The sequence below is a fragment of the Melopsittacus undulatus genome, chromosome 7 (assembly GCF_012275295.1).
Source record: "Melopsittacus undulatus isolate bMelUnd1 chromosome 7, bMelUnd1.mat.Z, whole genome shotgun sequence".
NCBI lineage: Eukaryota > Metazoa > Chordata > Aves > Psittaciformes > Psittaculidae > Melopsittacus > Melopsittacus undulatus.
This window is the reverse complement of record NC_047533.1, coordinates 7,141,776-7,163,819: the sequence shown is the minus strand read 5'-3', so window position 1 is coordinate 7,163,819 and position 22,044 is coordinate 7,141,776. Positions and strand designations below refer to the sequence as shown.

The window sequence follows — 22,044 nt, the reverse complement described above, 5'->3', positions numbered from 1 at the left end:
GATCAGACATTGTACAAAACAGCAGAAGAATCTTGAATTTGAGGGTAAAGAAAAAGAGGTGTGGAGCAAGAGTGAAGAGGAGGGAGGATGGCGCTGAATAAGGTGTCAAAAGCATGATGAATGTTGCAAGTTAGCTTCATTTTTAAATGAAAATAAACACAAAACAAGGAACTTCCTTAAAAGTCCAAATGCACGGAGCAGGGTCCTGCTGATAAAGACACCCATTTTAATGCAAATGTGCACTTTTTGATATTCAAAGTATTTTTCTTTATCATTGCATTAGGAGTGCATGAATGTTCATAATATGTTGATGGAATTTGCCTCTAGTTTTGGTTTTAGAAAAGTTTAGCCTCTAGACAGAAACAAGCAGATTTCTAGGTTCAGTCACTTGTAATGCTGTTTAATGCTATCCACTGATGTTGAAAGCTGTTGGGCAGGAATAAAAGGAAACAGGGAAGTGGATTATTTGGCTTGTCGTCACGTGCACTGTACAGAGTTCTTGGAACTTGTTTCTCCAAGCCTACAGAGATATTTAAAGGCAGATAAAAGTGTTGTTCTGACTGTGCTTTATAGAGGATGTGTATACTTAGTTATGCCCCATCCACTTGCTTGTGTGTATTTTATAATCTACTACTGTGATTAAAATGTTATTGAGGGATTTTCCTTCTCTCTGTTCCCATCTCCCCTTCCTGCATCTCAGTGGTTTGGCTTAAAATGCAGGCTGCTTGTTGCAATACCCTTATGCTATCTTGCCCAGCTACATGTGATCTGAAAAGTGCTTAGCTGTATTTGTTGCCAAAGAGCTTGCCTAGTCATGCATAAACCCGCTTTAAATGCCATTTAGTTGATATAGATGTTGGCGTTGTGTTGTCACTGTGATGTATTTCCTCAGGTCTATGCTCTGAATTATTTCCTTCAACTTCCAAGTATCAAAGTCTGCTTTATTTTATTATTGGCAGCTTAGAAGTTAAGAATTAGTATTTTTCTCTGACTGTGAGTGTTCTGATGGAAAAGTGTGGCATTCCAGTTTCATTCCAGGTGGGCACATTTCTGTTGTTTTATGGGAATCGTGTACCTGTGCCTGCCCACGATACAGTCTTCAGCTGATGGTGTGTTGAGTGAAAGGGCCAATATTTGAAAGCCAAAAGGAGGAAAGGTCTTGGAGTATTTGTTACACTGGCATGTTTGAACTGTGCTGTGCACTTTGCATCTCTACCTGTTTAGAAGGCAGTTTGCTTTGAAATATGGGTTCCCTAATGTGATTTAAAAACCTTTATGTCTTTTCGTAACAGTTTCAATTAGATATAGAGCCTCTTTCTGCAAAGAGGTAGGGGGGAAGAAAGTGTTTTAAAGACGTTTATGTTCCTGTTCACAGGTGAAATAAGTTTATAAAAGACAGTAAGCATTTCTGACTTGTGGCTGGCTGGAGAAGACCATCACCAAGCTGTGTGGAGACGTTCTTTGAGCTTCTACTCTTATGTCTCTAATGGACAAACACAAAGTGAAGCGGCAACGTCTGGATCGCATATTTGAAGGTTAGACATTTCAGTTTCTGTTAACTGCATTAATTTTGTGGATTATTGATGTTTCTGGAGACCTGGAACTCTTGGTCATTCTCAGTGTATTTTTAATTGAGGTGCAGTTCCTGTTGAGATTATATGAACTGTGCAGAAATGCTAATTTTGGGTGAAAACAGAACTAGACAAATAAAAGCATACTAGTATGTGAAGCCTGGACTATTCTACAATGTTCTACCCAAATATTGTGAAATATTGTGGGTTTATATAAAATGACAATCAAAAAGGTTAAGATGACCACATAATGCTCTCTAGAGTATTTTGCTACAGGATTGCTTTATATAGGTTCATTTAGCAGCTTGTATCTGATCCTAGGAAGCAGGAAGTCAAATGAAAACAAAGCCCCCAAACTTTAACAAGTATTAATAAAAATAGGCAGAAATCTAGTGACAGGAATGTAATCATTTGGGTCAGTCATTTTACATAAGTCACAAATGACCCAATTGTATATTTCTGGCATTCTGTGTTCATTCGGTCTTAGAGTTGATATGAAAGCAGGTTGAGGGACAAGGAGTACTGTTTTTAAGAATACACGGTGTAAGATTTGGGCTAAATGAATTTCTATATTAAAATGCTAGCTTCTCCTTGAAAAGGAAGGGAATAGTTAACTTCTTCACTAACCCATTTTAATGTGATGGGAAAAGTGTACAGGCTTCTGAGCGCATTGTCTCTGCATCACGACTAATACTGAAGCAGTGAACTGCAGTTAAAACATTTGCTCCTCCACAAATTGGTCTTGAGATTCTTTTTTTTGCAGCAGCTGTGTTGGTGAAAGCTGTCCCTGGCAGCTGATTCCTGTCCTTGTTTCCCCCCCCTTTCTTTGTGCCAATATGAGTGTAACCATGTAATGAGTTAGATTGAGAAGATGACTCAGGCTAAAAAGGAACGTTTCTGTTGGTATATTTTCCACTGAGGTAAATTCCTCACTGTGCAGCTGACAAAGCAGTTGCATTGAAGGGAGGAGTTGGAAAGGATCAGTGAGGGACACTGGGGCCATTTACCCTGACATAGCCAGAGAAAGACATTTCACCAAAGTATCGAAGGGTGCAGTTTCACATTGGGTTTTGATGATTAATCTCCTTGTTAGTCGCTTCTAAAACTGGCCAAGCCCGCCCATGATTGCCAAGTCCAAACTGTTACTGTGTCCCACCTAGACTGGTTGGCCAAGCTGAGCTCACTGGAGACCAAATCCTGCTCAGAGAAATGAGGAACTGGCTTCTGAGGACAGGAAATTTGGGAAGGCTGCCACTCTTTCTGGGCAGCTCTGGGGCTGGATCAGCTGGAAGTGACCTAAGAGTGGTGCAGTGCATGGTTGCCTTCTCTATTGTCAGTCTCAGGTCCCCATCGTGTGACCACTCAGTAAGAAATGCACAATGTTAACTCTGTTTTTTGCCTTTGTTAATTGGCTGAATTGCATAACTGTGAGCACAGAAACCTGTTCCTTTTGATAGCAGCACCTATTAGATCAGCTCAACCCAGTTGGTAGCATTTCAGCCTCCTTTTGTGCTTATTTTGTCGATCAACAGGACACCTTAAGAGGAAAATAGTTTGTGATGATGTGGCAAGGAATGTTGTCAGGGACGGACCAGTAGCCACTGTGCCTGCTTAAAATAGCAGTGGCATCCCCCAGGCTTTGTGTTCACATCTAATCAGTGTCTTTTGTCTGACTTGTTTTTCCCAGCCCTGCACACTTCACTGCATCCTATGGTAAAATCTGTGTGGCCATGCAGGTCAGGGAATTGATCCAGTTGAAAAATAACATAAGAAAAGTTGGTTTAGTTACCTCTGCTTCCTAATCCCATTTACCATGTGCTGGACAGACAGCTGTGTTGGAAAAACAGAGTGGGAAGACCAAGGCAGAAGATGATCGGGGGGGGGGGAGAGAAACGATGGAAATGGAAAAATGCTTGAAATCCTATGGTTATGGTAATCCAAGTTGGCTCTTTTAAAGTGTCCAGGCTGTTTTCTGCTCTTGAGTGTCTGTGTGTTCAAATGTCCAAATGTTCTTTGAGGTTTGTAAACACGTCTTTGGCTGATGGTTTTAAATCGCTATCCCTGCAAGTGCATAAAGTGGGATAAAGATTAGGAATGGGTTTGTTTCAAAAAGGTTTTTCTCTACGTATGGTCCTGTTCATGTTTAAAAATTAAGTGTGCAGAGTTGTTTGCTGATACATGTGCCTTCAATAACACAAACTGAGTATTTTATGTTTGAGAAATACAAGCAATGTTTTACCAAGCTCAGGAATTATAATGAACTCAATAGCTATTGAAGATGGTTTATCTTCTGTCAGCTATTTTATTTGCCTGCTGTTTATATCTTTCTTCCCTTAACATTTTCCCTCTGAAGATGCATTTTCTTTCTATTGCAAGTTCCACTTAAAGCCAGGCTATTGCTAACTGCTACTATTACTAATACCTATGTTTTCATAAATTGTTTAGCATAACTTGTGATGGGCAGACATTAATACATTATTATATCCATAAAGGTACACTGGTGTCATGCTGGTGGTGACATACAGCATTTCATTACTGCCTGTAGCCCTGTTTGAGGTGGGGATGATAATGAGCTGAAATTCACTTTCTGAAAAATGAGGGGTATGAGCCTGATTCTCAAAATGAAATGCTCATGGTGGGAGCATGTGCACAGCATTTTCTGGGGAGTTCATGGATTACACAAATGCTCTTCTACATTGGATAACTGTGCTTGCATGCTGTTACTGAGTTGAGCTGTTTTCCTGTGGCTTGAGGTAATTCGCACACTTGCTTATAGTAACTAAGCGTGCAAATCAAGCAGCAAATTGAAGAGGCATCACTAAATTTACTATTACTTTGTGAGTAGTAGGAGCACAGTAGTAATAGTACTGAACTTCAGTTGCATGTTCCAATGGTCTGCTGTGGAAGATTGTCCCTTGAAAAAAGCAGATACTGAATTCTGGCTTCTAACTTCCCCCAGTAGCTGTGAATTAGACTTGGGCATGAAGACATGAGTCTAGTTATTCTGAGATGCTAATATTAAACTCACTTCACCGTTTATGATATAACATTCAGGATTCTTCCCTTGAAGATAAATAGCATCAAGGCATGTGAAAGATTAATTAGTTACTGATTATATTGTTCTTTGTCCCCCTCTCCGGTGATGCTGGTGATTGCAAAGCATAATTATAGTAGTATACATTTGGCAGAACAGTTGGAAATGTCACAGTGCAATAATAAAATGTGTTCATTTTGTGGGTAATTTGAAAAATTCTAAATGTTTTTGCCATTTTGAGAAGTTGTTATCTGTAATTAAGGTCTTATTGTACTTTATATTGTAACAACACTGTAAACAATGCTGTGTATTTGCTTATATTCTAGAAATCTTTAATTAAATGTGTGTATGTTTTACTGACTGTTGCTTGGAAGTTACCTTGGGGATGTTTGACCTCTGTTGAGTTTGCTGGGAGCTAATAGATGAACGGGATTGATGAATATAGTGAATTTTCCTTAAATACATCACGCTGTATAATATATAGTGCTCAGTCAAACACTGCTTTTGGTGGGTTTCCAAGCTTTAGGAAAGTCTATATACCTCAGGGGCATTGGTGGAACTGGGAGGAGGAAAGGGGTGTCTCCTCTCGCATTTCTTACTTGTTTACGCAGGTATAGGGGATTACACTACAGCACAATGCTGGAAATGTAACTGCCAAATTCTGAGAGTGACTTTTCCAGTTTGATTGCTTGAAACCAGAAATTTCTTTGCAGAACACCTCATGTAATATTCATAGCAAAGACTGTAGTGTATGCAAGTACAAGTCTGTGAAGACCCTATATGACCTCAGAGAGATGTTGTATTTTTGTCTAGTTGTTGTTTTGAGGAAGAAAAAAAGCATCTTGGCACACCTCAGAGCTTCTCAACAACCATTTCAAGTCTTTTTTCCTTTTTATGCAGCACTTGTATTCATCTTAAGGTTATTCTTCATACACAGGTTGCCTCCTCCTTTCTGAAAGTGCCCAGAAGGAAACTTCAAATGTACTTTAGCTATTTTAAGAGTGCTGCTTTATTACCTAAGAAGAGTTGGTTGGGATCATAGATTGGAAAAGAAAGTGCATATTAATAGGATGATTGTCTGAAATTCCAGATAAAATCTCTCATCTTTTGCTTTTATGAAGGGCAGCCTTTCTTTGGGAAGGTCTGGTTACTGGCAAATACCCAAGTGGAAGCCTCTTTGAAGGACAGTAAAAGTCCATGATAAATGGTTTCTTTTCAACAACATGGTCTAGGCTTTGTTTCGCTGTAGGAAAACATCTGTGTTTTTAAAGCTTCTTTTTTTTCCTGCTTCTGGTGCTATACAGCATGAGATTTAATAAGATGAATCTTCAGTTCATAGCTGATGCGGTATATTGATGGTTCCAGGAGGATTGCAGGGAAAAAAGCAGATATGAATTGAATTTTTCTTCTTTCCAAATTTAGAAAGAAATCTTGAGATATAAAGTGACTTAGTTTAAAAAACCACATTCTCTTACCTTATTTTTTTGTTCTTTTGCATGTAATGGAGAGCTTGGTTCATTACCTTGTGGAAAGTACCAGACTGACAAATACCAAGTGTTTTATGACCACTGATGGAACTTGGTTCATTTGTGATTTGACCCATTGCTGTTTTCAAATTAGGCAGTTAGGATGAGTTTTCTGCATATTAATGGAGGAGATGGCCTACTTTGGCAATGCCCGGGTTTTCTCTGAGCAGAAACAAAGGATTTTTACTAAGGTTGGTATGTACTATGTAAGGTGATCTGTAATTAAAAGGAAGGAGTAAATGCTTCCAGGCAGCCAGTGGGTTTAGCTCTTTATGTAAGTGGCGATTGCAGATGTCAAGTTCTTTGGAAAACAAGCTATTAGTTTTCTTAACTGACATCCAAATTTGAGAATGATCATACCTATCTCACTTGATGCAGGTATCAGGGAAAGAAAGGAAACAATAAAATGTGCAGACAGTTGTAAATCACATAGAACTTTATAGAGTTTTCTTTGTGCATACTGATCTTAGTACCAGGCATACTCAATATGCCAAGATGCCTCTTGAAAAGAGATTAATGGAGCTGCAGAGTTGCTTGGTGTCTTTTTGACAGGCTTTAGAAAGAGGCTTATTGAAGGATTAGGGCAGCAGAGGGAGCTAAAAGATTCCTAATATTTTATCATTTGTTGTTTCCTAAGTGAAAGTTGCCTCTTCATAAAGTACTGATTAATGTTCACAAAATTGTGCTTTTCTAATCTTAAATGCCTTTAGTGAATGAATAAGGATTTTGAACTGGAGGAAATTCCTTTTCTTCCTAGTGATCCAGTATAAGCTGGGAATCAGGTAGTAAAAGCTACCAAAATCTTTCTGCAGGAGCAGCCATCAAATCTTTCAACTGTAACAAATGAAAGTGTTTAAGCAACCATAGTTTTCTACGAATAAACCAAGTAAACCAAGTTACTTGCAGATACAAGTGTCTTAATGTCAAAAGACATAGGTTCTTGTGTCCAAGGGGGTTTTAACTATTCAAAGCTTTTTTTCTGTCTTTTGCCTGTAAGAACTCTGAAAATATTTTTATGACCTTGAAATACAGAGAATTAGGGTAAATGTTTAATCCCTTTTGTAAGAATTGTCTTAAAAGAACAGGGAGGCTGTTCGAAGTACTAAGATGACTTTGAAATAGTAAACATGAAAATGATGCTGCCGTGAATCTTAGGGTAACAAGCTCATGTGCCACTTACCACACAGTAAAGAAAGTTATCTGTGTGGAACATGTTTACCCTGATGCCAAAACATCCTTTATCTCATTGTAATTATAGGTGAAATACTTATTCACAGGCTTATGTTCAGGTTTTGTTTTTGTCCTTAATATTCAGTATTTATGGTGTAAGGTGGTTTTGGCTTTCTTTTGTGCTGCTGCAGTAACCTGCTTTTGTAATTTGAATCTTCATTATGTGCTACCTAAACAGCTTCTGAATTTGCATGCACTTAAGCTACTACAATGTTCCAGAGGTATTACTAGTAACAATGCAAGCTGTATGGAAAGAAAATTAGCTTAAAAGCCCATTTTGCCCTAAATGATGCTGAACAGTAGCTGCTAATGAAAAGCATTATTTTAACAGGAAAACTGGGGGAGAAAAAAAAACCCCACAGAGAAAAGAATCTCAAAGACAGTTTAAAATTTTGCTGTACATTCAGGTAGCTGATTTAAGTTACTAATACCTTAAAGAAAAGCTGTTTTTGTGGTGTCCAGCACTCCAGATTTTACCTGTATAGTTGTATTTTCATTGGTGTATTGGAATGAAATAATAATGCAGACAGCAGTTACATCCAGCTGTGATTTATCCAGAACACTGCATCTTACTGGTATAATACAGTCAAAATAGTTATATTTCTTGTGTCAAACCCAGTTAAATACAGTAAACAGTACAGCCTGACATGGGGTTTGCAGGGTTGTAATGATTGTGTTTGTCATATCGTATGTATGTATTTGAATCAGAATCCAATACTTAACCACAGCTCATCCACACCTAGTTCCTGAGTAACCATCAAAGAATTTAGATAACCTTTTGGACTAGATACTTAGCTTTTATACAGTGCAGATGAGTGCCTGGTAAAACTTTTAAAAGCTTTAGAAGTTTTAAGTACTTGATGGTAATAGATACTTAGTTCTGCCTAGGGTCAGGGAAGATGCTCTGGAAGCCCTGGGTTCAGACATTGCTTTACACTGGGCTCTGGAATACTGAACTGTATGAAGATTAAGTGTCTAGGTAAACATATTGAAAAATTGAAATAGTCATTTAATTAAAGCAAACATGTTCAGCTTTCATAAAGGCAGATTCCATCCCTAGGGAAGTGCTGTCTGAGATGCAAAGAAGGTTTTTATTTTGTGTCCTCCCTTACTGAAGTCAGGATGGGAGTGTGATGATGCAAGTGGAAACAAGAAAATAAAAGTGGAGTCTTCTAGTGCTGAATCCTTGCTCCATGAGGTCAGTACTGAACTCAAAGGCTGCTCCACCTTAAACAGGAGGAATTCCATGGAGGCTTCGCCAGGGGAAGAATATCTTGCAGAGCAACTCTGTCCTCCTTGGAAAAGTCATTGTGGTCTGATGGACAGGTCATTTGGGGCAAAGAAACCTGCATTTTAGCTCTTTCTAACTTGGATATCAGGTTAGAAAACAACTTGCCTCTCCACCTCTGTGCCTTTTCTTTGACAGAAAACAGTCAGTGAGAGACTTACTAGTTGCTGTGATATAAATAACAGCAGGCTGCTGTAATAGTCTTGGAATCCCTTTACAAAATGAGGCTTTGCCAACTGTGAAGCACATGGCATTTGCAGCAGGTAAAAGTGCACCCATGGGTACCACTGTAGATCCAGTACTGCAGTGGCTCATCACCCTGCTCACATGTTTAAATAAGAAGGTTCCTTCTTCCTTCCTTTCCTGTGAGAATTAAATTTAAATTGCTTGGGACTTTGTGTCAGATGTGTTTGTTTTTTGAGCCAGAAACTAGCTGCTCAAAATTACTCATGTTTCCCTTTTCCTGATGTTTATTTGTGAAAGTATCATCCTATGCACTGCATTTTCAAACCTCTAATTCTGCCAACTAAATGGAGACACACCAAAAAACCCAGTAAAAATTACAGGCAATAGCAGTAGGACAGCAAAAACTGAAGAGGAAACACTGTTTGTTCTTTTTATCCTACCTGTATGTGTCAGAAAGTTTCCTTGTATGCTAGATGATGACACTCAAATACAATTAAGAGTATGACTCCTCTTTATAGGTGATTAAGAATAATTATAAGTGTTAATTAAATACACGATAAATGTCTCTCTTTGTCAAGGATTGTACATTTGAAGAAATAGGTTTGTTAAATGCTAATAAAACTTTTTCCCAGGCAATTTTATCACTGTTTTGTTCCCTGCTATTCATTTCTTACTTGAGTGTTTTTTTCTGGGTACCAAATTCCTCTTAGGAAGGTGTTACTTCACTTCCACAACATCTGCCAGTCATTTTTTGTTGATGTTAGCTTATCTACCATGCAGATGGTCATGTTTGCCTGTTTGTGTAGGGCTCAGCTAACTCCTGTGCTTGTTCCCCCAGTGCTGCTCTGCGCATATGCAGGCACCATCAATTTATCAAACTCATATAATTTAGTAACAGTTCTTCTTGCAATAAACAAAAGCAGCTGTGCTCGAGCTATCCTTATATGCATGAATGCATAGATTGTAAAGGGCTTTTCTAACAAACAAGACAAAAGTTTGGGATTTCAAACTGGAATTTAGGGCATGTAAGAATGACTAGACACTGATGTTTAGAAACAATATAATAATGCAGAGAATGAATTAGTTACCATAGTAACTGCTTTGTTTTAATAATTTGGTGGGGCAGTGAATAGAAGGAGCTCCGAAAGAAGTAGTAGGAATCTTAATTACATGTTGTGCAACGTGAGTGGCTTTGTTCATTAATATTGAAATTAATTTGATTTTATAACAGATTGAAGAATGAGTGTGTAAGTTTTACTTTGGAAGGGCAATAAGAATGATTTACAGGGTTTTTTATTCTTACTTTTTCTCCCTCCTGGGAAAAAAATAATCTATGATCACATTTTACATTTGGTTATGGCAAACACAGGTTATTGATTCCTTAACAATAAAACATGCTCAATATGTTGCATTGTAAGTGTGACTTCAGTCTACGTGCTGTGATTTGTTGCCTGGCAGTTGTTGGCAGCCTAGCAACATGCTTCAGTCCAGATCTGCAAAAGGAGATAGACACCCAAAGTTATGAGTTACTGGAAAGGTTGGTGTCTCAGTACTTTAAAACCCATCTCATCAGCACTTCGAAATCCCTTTGTGCTATATGGATCTAGTTTAAGTACCCTTCACACTTTAAGACCATCTTCTTTTGAGCAGTTTAGGACAAGGCAGGATCTTCAAAGAGAATTAGTTCTTCTGGAGGCAGATGCACAACAAGCTGTCCTCTTGTGAGCACCACTTCAGCACTCATCAGCTGGACCCAGTTTTGCAGGAAGACAGCAGGTACAATGGTGCTTTAGTCAAGAAATTCATGTGCAGTGCCTTCAGTTCCAGCATCTCTCTTAAGGCAGCAGCTGGCTGGGTCTGAGGTGCCTGTGTGCTGGTGAGACAGTCCATGTCTGGGACCGGCTGGTGTTGTGGAAGGGATTACTGCTGATGTCCTACGCAGCCTTTCACAAAGCAGGGCCTCTAATTTGAGTCTGTCTTCTCATCTGGATGCCTTTATTTTTGTTTTCTTTCCTCCTCCTTAATGAAACTTGCAGGAATTTAATTCCCCTGAAGAAGAAAGTTCCTGCAAGAAATACTGGCAGCTTTTGGATGAAATTTGCTACTGAGTTAAGGATTTAATTAAGGAGGGCCCAGCGAGTTGATGGACAGACACATTTACAGCAGTCTGGTTTCATTTGAAAACCTGTCTAAAAAGTGCTCAGATATTACATATAGAAACAAGAAGTGCTACCTGGTCATTCTGTGGCCAAGGAAGTGTTTCTGTCACTGGACTCAAATGGTGTTCCCTCCCTAATGGGAAAGTCTTGTAGTTGTTTCTGCAAAGCAGCCCTGCTTTTAACAGCAGCTCTTCAGTAGGTAGGAGCCTGCCTGGACATGGGGAAGCTTTGTGTTCTAGATCATCATCATAGAATCATAGAATAGTGTGGGTTGGAAAGGACCTTAAGGTCATCCAGTTCCAACCCCCTGCCATGGGCAGGGACACCTCACACTAAACCATGTCACCCAAGGCTCTGTCCAACCTGGCCTTGAACACGCTCGGGAATGGAGCATTCACAGCTTCCTTGGGCAACCCATTCCAGTCCCTCCCACCCTCACAATAAAGAATTTCTTCCTTATATCCAGTCTAAACCTCTGCTGTTTAAGTTTCAACCCGTTACCCCTTGTCCTATCACTATGGTTCCTAATGAAGAGTCCCTCCCCAACATCCTTATTGGCCCCCTTCAGATACTGCAAGGCTGCTATGAGATCTCCACATAGCCTTCTCTTTAGAAGGGAGGTTCATTACCCTTTCTGTGTGGTCTGTGGCTGTCTATGTACCAGGTAATGCAAGATCAATTCATTGTACCAGAAAGAAAAGGGATAACTGACTCAGTAATGAGTGCTTTAACTTGGGAAGGAAAATTCAAGGTTCTCTTTCCTGTTTCTAGTACTTTTGTGTATATAACTTTCTGGATAGAAAGTTGAAACTCTGGACTGTTTCTTTTCTCAGAGGTGCAGCCCTATCACTGCACTGTTCCCTTCTTCCTGCCCTCTGTTCCCCTAAGAAACTTGCCTGATAAAGCATTACTAAACCCAGTGTATCATACCTCCAGACCCACGTTTTCTTCATTCTTCCCTTATCTTGTAGCAGTATCTTAATAAAATTAAATTGCAACATCTTGGAAATAGGTCCTGGCTTCCTTTGAACTCTTCTTGGGTCCTAAGCCTTCACTGGAGTTCTGAAATGCTTGTTAATATAATCTTAAAGTTTACAAAATCCTTTCCTGTTTAATTTTTCAATGAAAGTCTGTGAAACTTCCCAGAATGCCAGAAGTAAAAGTAGAAGGGATTTCATTCCAGAGGTGAAAGCATCCAATGAAGAATGTTTTAGTCAGTTACTTCCTTTTATCTGTGTTAACCGTGAATCAGTGGTTATTTTATAGGTTCCTTAAGATTACAGTAATCAACAAATGCAGGGGTTCACCCTGGATTAGTTGGTGAGAGAAACTTTAGAGCAACTCCTTAAAGGCCTTGGTACACGAACATAGTAGCGTGAGTGCATTTGGTGATGAAGAAAGAAAAGTGTGTTCTTGCAGTTAGATGTGGTCTTTAGCTGCCTCTTTTACTGCAATTCCAAGGCTCCTTTTCCGTGTTTTTCCGGTTCCCTTTTCTGATGTGGAAATAAAGTAATTTCTACTTAATTCCTTGTTTTACACACCACTTAAAATATTCTTTGTGCTATATTCATGTTGCTTGGTGATATACAAGTGGATTTCCACTGGAAATCACTTCACATTAAATGTTTATTTCTTCATTTATTGTTCAGTTCTCATTTGTTCTGATTTTTAATGCATTAGTCCTTTATGAATGGAAGCACTTGCAAATGTTTCTTAAAATCACAGTTTTCCACATATTGCAAAATACTTAACTGTTTACTGAGTGGTCAGTTATAGTCTTTATAGATGAAGAAGACCTGAAGGCTTTTGCAAGTGGTGGTGTTGACATGATTTAGCTGGGAAAAGACTAAGTAGTATTCTGAAAGAACCACCTCTACTGACATTGACTTAGGTCTCCAAAAGCAAGTATGGAGGTAACTCTCTTTCTGCCTATGCCTGCATAACTGGAGCAAACCCATGCTACAGGCAGGTATTTATTCTTTACTTCCAAGTTCCACATAGAAAGCACTCCTGCCCCCAAGCTGTGGGTTCCTCCTTTTACAAAGGAAATATCAGGGGTTTCCATGTCAGCTCCACTGGTTGTCAGAGGCTCGTCGGATGCAAGCTGTAGTCTTCCTGAGTCATGAAGTGCTCCAGAATCATAGAATCATATGGAATGGTTTGGGTTGGAAGGGACCTTAAAGCTCATTCAGTTCCAACCCCTTGCTATGGGCAGGGACACCTTCCACTAAGACCAGGTTGCTCAAAGTCCCATCCAAGCTGGTGTGGTTGACTTGCGTCTCATTCACATGATATAATCATCAAATTGGAAACCATATTTACTAAGCAAAGACTGTTGGACTGTTCCAGATGTGTGCAATTTTAAAAGTTCTCTTTTAAATGATTTACAGGCAAGTTTATCCTTTTGTGTTGATAAGTATTTGACAGAAGACTTTCGGGTATGAAGATGGAGCTCACAGGAAGAAAAACTGCTTTAGCCTCCTTCTACACAAGTAACTTACGAATGCTTGATTTAGCAGGAAAGGTTTGTACTAGCAGTTGAGATAATGAGCCCGTGGATACACGTTTTGAATCCAAAAATGAGGTATTGCATTAAAGCTTGTCTGAGCATGCAGTTACGGTGATCCTGCTACTTGCTTCCTTAGTCTTGGAGTTGCTGTGACGTGATTTGCTTTGTTTATTTCTATTCATGTTTTTTTGTCCCTTTCCTTGTGCGCTGTTCTGGTCTGGGTGCAGTTTGTACCTGTTCCTCTTTCTGTTTTTACTTCATGCCTGAGTACTGCAGAGCTTGTTCTTACATCAAGGCTGGAACTCAGGTTCCTGGAATTCATCTCCTGTTTATAACACTTCTGCAGGTCAGAACTGCCAGGAAATACAGAAATTAAAGGTTTATCAGTGTCTCCTTATAAGAGGCACAGAGGTTTACTTTCTGTTGGAGATCTTATTTACTTTAATCCTGTGTTGTAATTGAGCTACACATATCTGGCATAATAGGAGGTTGATTTATTAGTAGTAGTTAATTTAAAAGGCTGCTGGATACTTCCCCTTCTGCAGCGTGAGCTTTTTGTGTCTTTCTAGAAGTTTTCAAATGTAGCTGAAGCATGGGATAGATCCTGGCTTAGGTTGCCCCTGTTTTCGTGAAGCTTGAATTGGCTTTTAAATAAACACATTCTAAAATAGTAGAAGAAGAATTTTCACAATAAACAGTTCATATTTAATTTAGATGGGATGCTTTACTATATGAAAGGTTAAATTGATCTAAAAAAAATAGCTAGGAAAAACTGCTAAAACTTCAGATTTGAAGTAAATGTATTGAAAACTGGAAACTTGTAGAGAAGCAATTCCATGCAGATGTTGTGTGGCTCTGAAGGACAGAGCAGAAGGAGGGAAAGCTGAAATTATAAGCGAAAGCAAGTTCAAGCTGTCATCATATCCTTGACATTACTCATATAATCTGTATTGTAGGTTGGCAGTAACACCTAGCTATTTAGCCTAATCATCCAAAACCTGATGAAATTGTTCTCCCTATTGATATGTACATAATGTTTTGGGTGGTTTCTATTAATGATCCATTTCCTTTTTTATTGGTAACTTTTTAATTACATTATGTCCTTCTGGTACCATTAAAGGATTATGGGGTGAGATAATAAAAAGTTATTTGCTATAACAGTGTAAGTTTGATAAAGGGAGTTAATCCCCCCCCCCAAAAAAAGCAATATTCAGCTACTGATGACCATTCAAGAAACAGAGAAGTGCTGACATGATCATTCTTCACTGTGAGGCCCTGGCACAGATTGCTCATAGAAGCTGTGGCTGCCCCATCCCTGGCAGTGTTCAAGGTCAGGTTGGATGGGGCTTGGAGCAAGCTGCTCTAGTGGAAGGTGTCCCTGCCCGTGGCAAGGGGTTGGAGCTGGATGAGCTTTAAGGTCCTTTCCAACTCAAACCATTCCATGAGTCTGTTATTGTCAATCTTTTGTTTTTTATGCCACCAGGGCTTTGAACCAGGTCCTTCAAGCAGTGTTCAGCCGTACCTGCTCCATTGTCGGTTGTGACCTGTGATGCTAATTTTGGTTTTAAATATCTTGTCCACAAATAGTAAAGTATTAAAAAAAGATTTTTAATGTTTAGCTCAAATCAGAGACAGTGATCTAGTTTTATTTTACTTGCTGGAAGGTTTTTTGTTAGATCTCTACAGAAGGCAACGGGAATCTAGAGCCTTGTCATTCTAGGGTTATTTAAGAATAATATTGATCATATGATGTTATTGGCAAGTACAGAGAATCAGCATAGCTGCTACTGAGACAAAAATATATCTAGACTTGAGGTTTCAGCAGTTAGTAAGGTTATTTTAAGGTACAATCACCATTTGAAGATGTTCTATTAATGCCTAAGATTAGCATTATTTTTTAAATGGCAGAAAATTTGCTAGAAGCATTCAGTGTAAGCAGGATGGGATGTTTCCAGAGCTCGGTTTCTGTGGAGCTGAGGAATAATCCTCCTCAGATTGTATTTGGGGATTTTTTCAAACGACATGACAATCCATCTTCTCTAAACATATTTAACTGATTGGATGTAAAGTGGAGGGAAAACTTAAGATTTCATGATAAACCAGGATGTCATTCACTGAATCCAGCATAGGTCAGTTCAGCAGTGACAGAGGGAAGAGCCTTTAGTAGAGTTACAGAGGTTTTTGTAAAATACCTGCATCCACATCATGGTTACCTACAAAATATCATGGATGTTTTGTGTAGCTGTCAGCTAAATCAGATAATTAGGAATCTCTAAATCTCCTTTCAGACATTTTCTTCTAGTTCTCATTTTCATATGCTTTTTTTTACTGTGTTTCAAAATAAGGGAAAAACATACTGACTGGTATTGGGGACACAGTAGTGTCCATGGTATTTTAATGAAAACACAGATTGCTGACAGTATATTGATTATTGATCTTGTAGCTTGAACCTAGATTGAAGCTGTTGGCTTGCCTTGTGTTCTGGCCTCTTCAGAGTTTGCTACCAGCCAAATGAAGGAAACAAGAATTAAAACAGCAAGCATGGTTTGAAGATAAGAACCTGTAACAGAATGAAGTTATGCTCTCGGGACTTCTTGGGTTTGCTGATTTGATTTGATGGTGCTTCAGATACCGAAGCTATGTGTGGCAGCTTGTAAAGACCAGGGAGGTTGGTAAGGGCTGTTGCAGTTGAAAGTAGATGTCTTTAGGGAGCAGTTCAGGACTTGACAAGGAGTTTCTGATGTTCTCCATGGACTGTATGTGGATCCAACTGGCAAGCAGGGTTAGGGAGCAGTAACATTTCTCACTGCAAAAGTCTTGATGAGCTATGCTTGAAAAAGTACTTGTCTCAGCATTGCACTCTACACTGTTGATAGTCAGAACGTCAAGTCCCATTCTGGGCATAAGCAAGATTTTAACCTACTTTCATTCAAGTGCAGCAGTTAAAATATTCTTCTTGGCCTTAGGTGAGAAAGCAGCACTTTTGCTTCCAGCACTGTCCTCGCCTGTTACCTTTGCAAATCTGTTTCCACTCTCAGTGTGATAACCAGTGGGCATCAAGTGAAACTGCTGCACATAGGTGTAGAAAGCGTTTCTTCACACGTCAGGTGAGTTGAGCAACTCCTTACTGCAGGGTGTCATAGGTTACTAAAGTTTCATGAAGGTTGAAAAAGTGAGTAAGTACATCTGGAAGAAAAATGCACTGTGTTTGCTGGAGCACTCCTAATTCATACCTCTCTGTACTGCAGATTGCTGGTTCTGGAGAGGAATTACTGGTCTTGCTCTTTTTTCCTATTCTTTTGTTTTGCTGTTTTTAACTCAGTCCAGAAGCAGGAAAAATTCATTATGGAGCAAGGTGGACCTTAAGTTTGAATCTGTCACAAGCTTTTCTTGCACCCTTGGTTGTAGAAGGCTACTATTCTCCTTGCCCAGACTTAGTAAAACTTTGGGGGGTCCTTATCCTGTTCTTTGAGGTTTCCAGCATCATTAGCCTCATTATTAGGGCCAAAATTTGAAGTAACACTGCTCAGTTGCAGTGCATCAGTGTAATAACCCAGCATACCTATGTCTGGGACCTCAGGTACATGCTGCTGCGTATTTCTTATGCTTTCCCATTAGGTTTGCCAGTGCAATAAATAAGAATATGTTTACAACTTCAGGTATCTGTCTATTTAGAGATGTTTTAAGAAATAAAAGTTTTAGAGGCTCCCTTTAAGTTTGCTTTTTTTTGCCTAACTCTGAATGGCTGAAGAGTTTACAGAAAGAGAAGCAGGATACCTCAAAATAAAGAAAAATAAATAGTACTCCTCAGTGTATTAGGTACCTGTGGCAATGCACAACATGTAACAACAAATCTATGATGAAATCTGTACAGGTGGTGTGGTATGTGATTAAAGATCTGGGAAATCAAAACAAGGTGGGCTTACAGTCCTTGTGGAAGTGATTTCCCACTGTAGTTGTTTCCTTACCTGTGAAATGATGATAAGGCTTGTACTGTCTGAGGCATAACTCATTACGGGTTTTACAGCAAGGTGAAAAGGATGCATATAGTGAAAAAAATCCCAACAGACTATTACAGAATAATGCTACTTACTGTTTAATAATTTGCCTATCCAAGCAACTGTCTCTTAAGGAATAATTGAAACATATTTCCAGAAAAGAAGTGAAAGAAAATAATAGCATTATCAAGCTAAAAAGCTATAACACGTAATGATGATACACTTACTTCATGATTCAGCAGTTGAGCTGTTTTTGTGCATGTAAATGATTTTTACTTAATGGATTATTGCAGCACTTGCGAGCAGGCAGCGCAGGACTCTCCGAAGGACGTACCTTGAGGACACTGCAGCAGCAATATTTTGCTGTGTCACTAGATTTTATCATGCGTAAAGGACAGATCCTTTCCTGCTTGGGAGTTTTCAGATGGAAACCACTGGCACATTTCTGACTGATGTCGAATGAGCTAGCAGCGTAGAGTAATTCAAGAAGTTCTTAAAACCAAATTGATTCTATTAGTACAGGTTTATTGTCCTTTTATTTAAATATTGCCTCATCAAGTGTCTAACTATAACAGCAGTTATACAAACGACATCAAGAAAATGAGGAAACTTATGACTACTTCTCACAAGAATTTTATGAGTGGTATCTTTCATTTTTTGAAGCAGAAGTAATAAAAATATAAGTGGATTTGAGTTTATTGTTAGTGCTCCATAGTTGTCAACTGCCATTACTAAATAAATAGTAAAAATACTCTGTTGATTTTATTGCTTTAGTAATACAGTTACTTCAGCAGACTTCTCCAAGATTTCTAACATGTTTGAGAGTTGAGTATGTACAGGTAATGACTCAGGTTCAGACTTCATCCAGTTGCTTCGTGGATGATCTTCCTGAACAGCCAGAGATTTAGGTACTAGATAAGGGAGGTATGGTTTCATCAGGATGAGATTTATCTCTGGAAAAGAATTAAAAATGTAATTAACACTAAATTGCATTGAACTGAGGATCATACCCTAAAATAAAGTCTGCGATGCAAATGTTAACTAAGTCATCTACAAAAAAAGGTGGTGATGCATCGTTTCTAGAACAGTCTTGGAGATGGTCTCAATTACAACTCTGTGCCAAGGATTCTTTATATCCCTAAATATGTGAAATCTGCATGGTAGCCCTATAGGCTGCACAGTACAGGATTGTGGTAGCTTTTGGGAGGTTTTCGGAAGAACGTCTTTCTACGGCACTGGTAACATTGAGGGAAATATCCGGTACACTCGTGGCATTTCTGACTCAACCTTTAATGTCAGTCCAAGAAGTAATAGAGCTACAGAGAGATGTGAAGATGCATGGAATGAGGTTGGTATAATTGTTTTCTTTGGCCTTCCCCCAAACATCTATGTGATAAAAGGAAACTTTCTGTTGAACTTAGGAGTCAAGGAAATCAAAACAAACATGCCTACATGAAAGAACCTAGTCCCCAGCTGTAACTTTCTGATTTCTTGAAACGTAATCTCTCAAGCTGTTGAAATGTAGCTAACACTAATGCAAAATTTGGGTTTTGACAAGATGCTGCGCTATCAAAACTGTATTACCATTGTCATTCCTGTTGATGGCGACTGATCATACTGCTGGCAGGTTTTCAGTGAGGAGACACTGGTTCAGCAACCATGGAGGTGGAACTACCTTTTCCCTATAATGTGTAGAAGAAGGTTTGACAATTTCTCCAGAGACTTGCTGTATAAACTACTTACTTCTGGTTTGAATTCAGAGTGTTATACCTGAGTGTAGCAGCGATATGATGAGCCACAGTTAAGCTAGCTTGCTAATGAGTGGAAGAAAGGTGGTCTATAAAGTGACTGGGATTTTACTTAAGATGACATGATCTAGGTTGAGTAAGGTACCTTGTTCAGGTTCTTCAGGTGATGGGAAGGATCTGAGCCTAAGAAGGACTCAGATTAACTTCTTTGGATCTGAAGTTTAAATGGGAGAGCAGTTTCTTCTTCCTAGTATCAGAATCTACTTGATTATCTCAACTGACTTTACCAACATTACGATTACTTAAGCTTCTTCACACACTACAGTAACTGAGTTACATGTATCAGTTTGCAAGATAAAAGCAAGAGTTCTGCCCTGAATGAGGAAGTCAGTACTTTGATTGCAGACATGCCATCTGCAAAGAAAGAGGACACTGTTTTCCTTGAGAGTGTAAAAAACAATGCAGTGTGAATGCCCTATAAGAGCACTTGCATCACTTGTACAAAGTACAGTAAAAGGCATTCCAGATGCACTTCAGTTTTCCAGGTAGATGCTTGATTTATAAAAATGGCACAAAATGGAAAACATTGGTACAAAAAATATGCTGTTTTGAAGGTACATGTGGACAAATGTGCAGAAACAATTCTTTGAAGCTTCAGCCTTTACTTAGGTCCTCATCTCAGGGACCTGCCTGACCAGATTCCAGAGCTGCACATCTCCTGGTCATCCTTTCTTCTGTGTGTGTTATGGTTTATATATACTTTCATCTGGATCTATCAAGGAGGAAGAATGTCTGCTCTGAGCAAGCACTTTGGATTGTATCTCCAAACACTGCTTTAATATCGTTTGCTGTGATGGAGTGCTGTGTAGAGTCTCCTTTTCTTGTCTAACCTCAGCCAGAAAATACAACAGATGGGTCTCACTGTGCTTTTTTGGCAAGAAGTAGCATGAAAATAGAAATAAACCTTATTACATACATGCTTCTCAGCATGATGCATGTAATGTGCAATAAATATCACTAAAAAAGTACAAAACTTATTGCCAGTTGACCATTAATCAGGAAAGAAAAAGTTTAATAGAATGAGCTTGAAAGCAAATGCATCTTAACCTTCACGTTAAAAACTCGTAGTAGGGTGTTTTTCTTCTTCTATGTAGACATGTGCTTGCACACAGACAGTATATCTCAAAGTTCTGTCGTGAAATGAAAGATGCAGTTAGATGTTTTTCCAGAAATAGCAAATAGATTGTGTGAGCAATATAACAAATAAGTAACATATAACAGACTAAAGGAAATAATAGAATTAGAAGGCAAAATCGCACATCCATCATTTTACTGTCTTCAACCCAGCCTGTTTTCACAAATTACCATTTAACATTTTAATCTGAAATCTGACATTATGTGAAAATCATGTAGGCCTGTTGGATATTCAGTGTACTCAGGAAAACTGTAACATGCTTTCTGAGCTTCAGATGATAAAGCTTTTGGCAAGGCATTTGAGGTGATAAACACTGATCAATGTGTAAAATACGTGCAGCTGAAATGGAGATGATAGAGCTTGTCTTTGGTTGCCTATCTGGGATAGGAGTCCTGAGTATGTTGGTATCTGCTGAGTATCCCCTTATATCAGAAAAGCAGAGGGAAAGTTTCACTGATGCAGCTGTCTGTGGGGTTTGTGGAGGTCATAGATGGGAATGTGTTTATGCAGTGCTAACAGCAAGATTTTCATAATGATTCATTCAGCCTATTGTGCAGCTCAATTCTGCAACTAGTTTCTGTATGGTAGTATACCATGTGATTTATATATATATATAAATCAACTAACATAAAAGCTTAAAAATATCTTTAAATTTAGGGATCAGTGGCTGCTCAACAACTTTGAATGAGGCTAGATTTCTGGGCTGTCTGTGAGATGCTGCATTCTGTAGGATAACACACTGCGATATGCACAGGATAATGTACAGTTCCCATACATCCATTTTCCTAACAGCAATTTCTTGTTCACCTCTGAAGAAACTTCTTCAAATCCTCTTCTTCAAGGAGACACTAATCTCAGTGCCACCTAGAGTATGTGATAAAATTCAAGACCTTCCATGTTTTCCCTCTATATATGGGAAGTTATAGAGATTCTGGTGATGATCCTGGTTATTCTGTATTCCCCAATGGCTGATAACCTTCTGTGACCCACTGCAGACTCATCAGCTGTGTCAACTGCTCCCTAAAACCCCAACATCGTCTCTTTAGGTAACTGGATATGTGTTCTAGTCTGAAGGAAGAGTGGATGTCAACAGTTCACTCTGCCTATTCAATGCTTTCATTGTTTCAGTATTACGTGCTTTTAACAGAAAGCAGTCAAGATTCAGTGGTAGTGACTCATATAATCCAAAGGCAAATGAACCCCATCATTCTTCCTATCAGTTCTACTTGATAGCAGATTTTACATTCACATGCAACACCTTCAATTCAATTATATAGTTCTGATACTGGTTGATTGCTAATATCAAAAGAAATGTCTCTGTTCGAAGCCAGAGTAAATCAATAAAACTTTTGAGAAGCATAGCACAACAGAATGAGAAGATGTTTTCCACACATGTGATACTTCACAGCTCCTGGTTTTCTTGAGTCTCAGAAGCCTTAAAGCACATGAGACTAAATTGGCTTCCAGAGGGGACACTCACCCTCGTCTCTCCTCATGCTTGGGGCACTACACTCCTTACAGACACCCATCTCTGTTCTCGCTACAGACTTCCCTGACCAGGAAACAGTGGAAGCCCAAAATAGCAGTAACCAATGTAATG

General features: G+C 38.9%; 1 protein-coding gene across 4 annotated transcripts in view; it reads left to right on the top strand.

Moving 5' to 3' along the window:
- Positions 1-22,044, top strand: part of CTBP1 (C-terminal binding protein 1) — a 247,272-nt gene that overhangs the window by 57,380 nt on the left and 167,848 nt on the right. For 3 of the 4 annotated variants that reach the window (XM_031048401.2, XM_031048399.2, XM_031048400.2), the window contains exon 2: positions 1,376-1,535. In XM_031048401.2, coding sequence (XP_030904261.1) covers positions 1,478-1,535 — 58 coding nt within the window. In that variant the 5' untranslated portion in view covers positions 1,376-1,477. Of the gene's footprint in view, positions 1-1,375; positions 1,536-22,044 lie in introns of those variants that run through there. The other variant, XM_031048403.2, reaches the window with a different exon arrangement.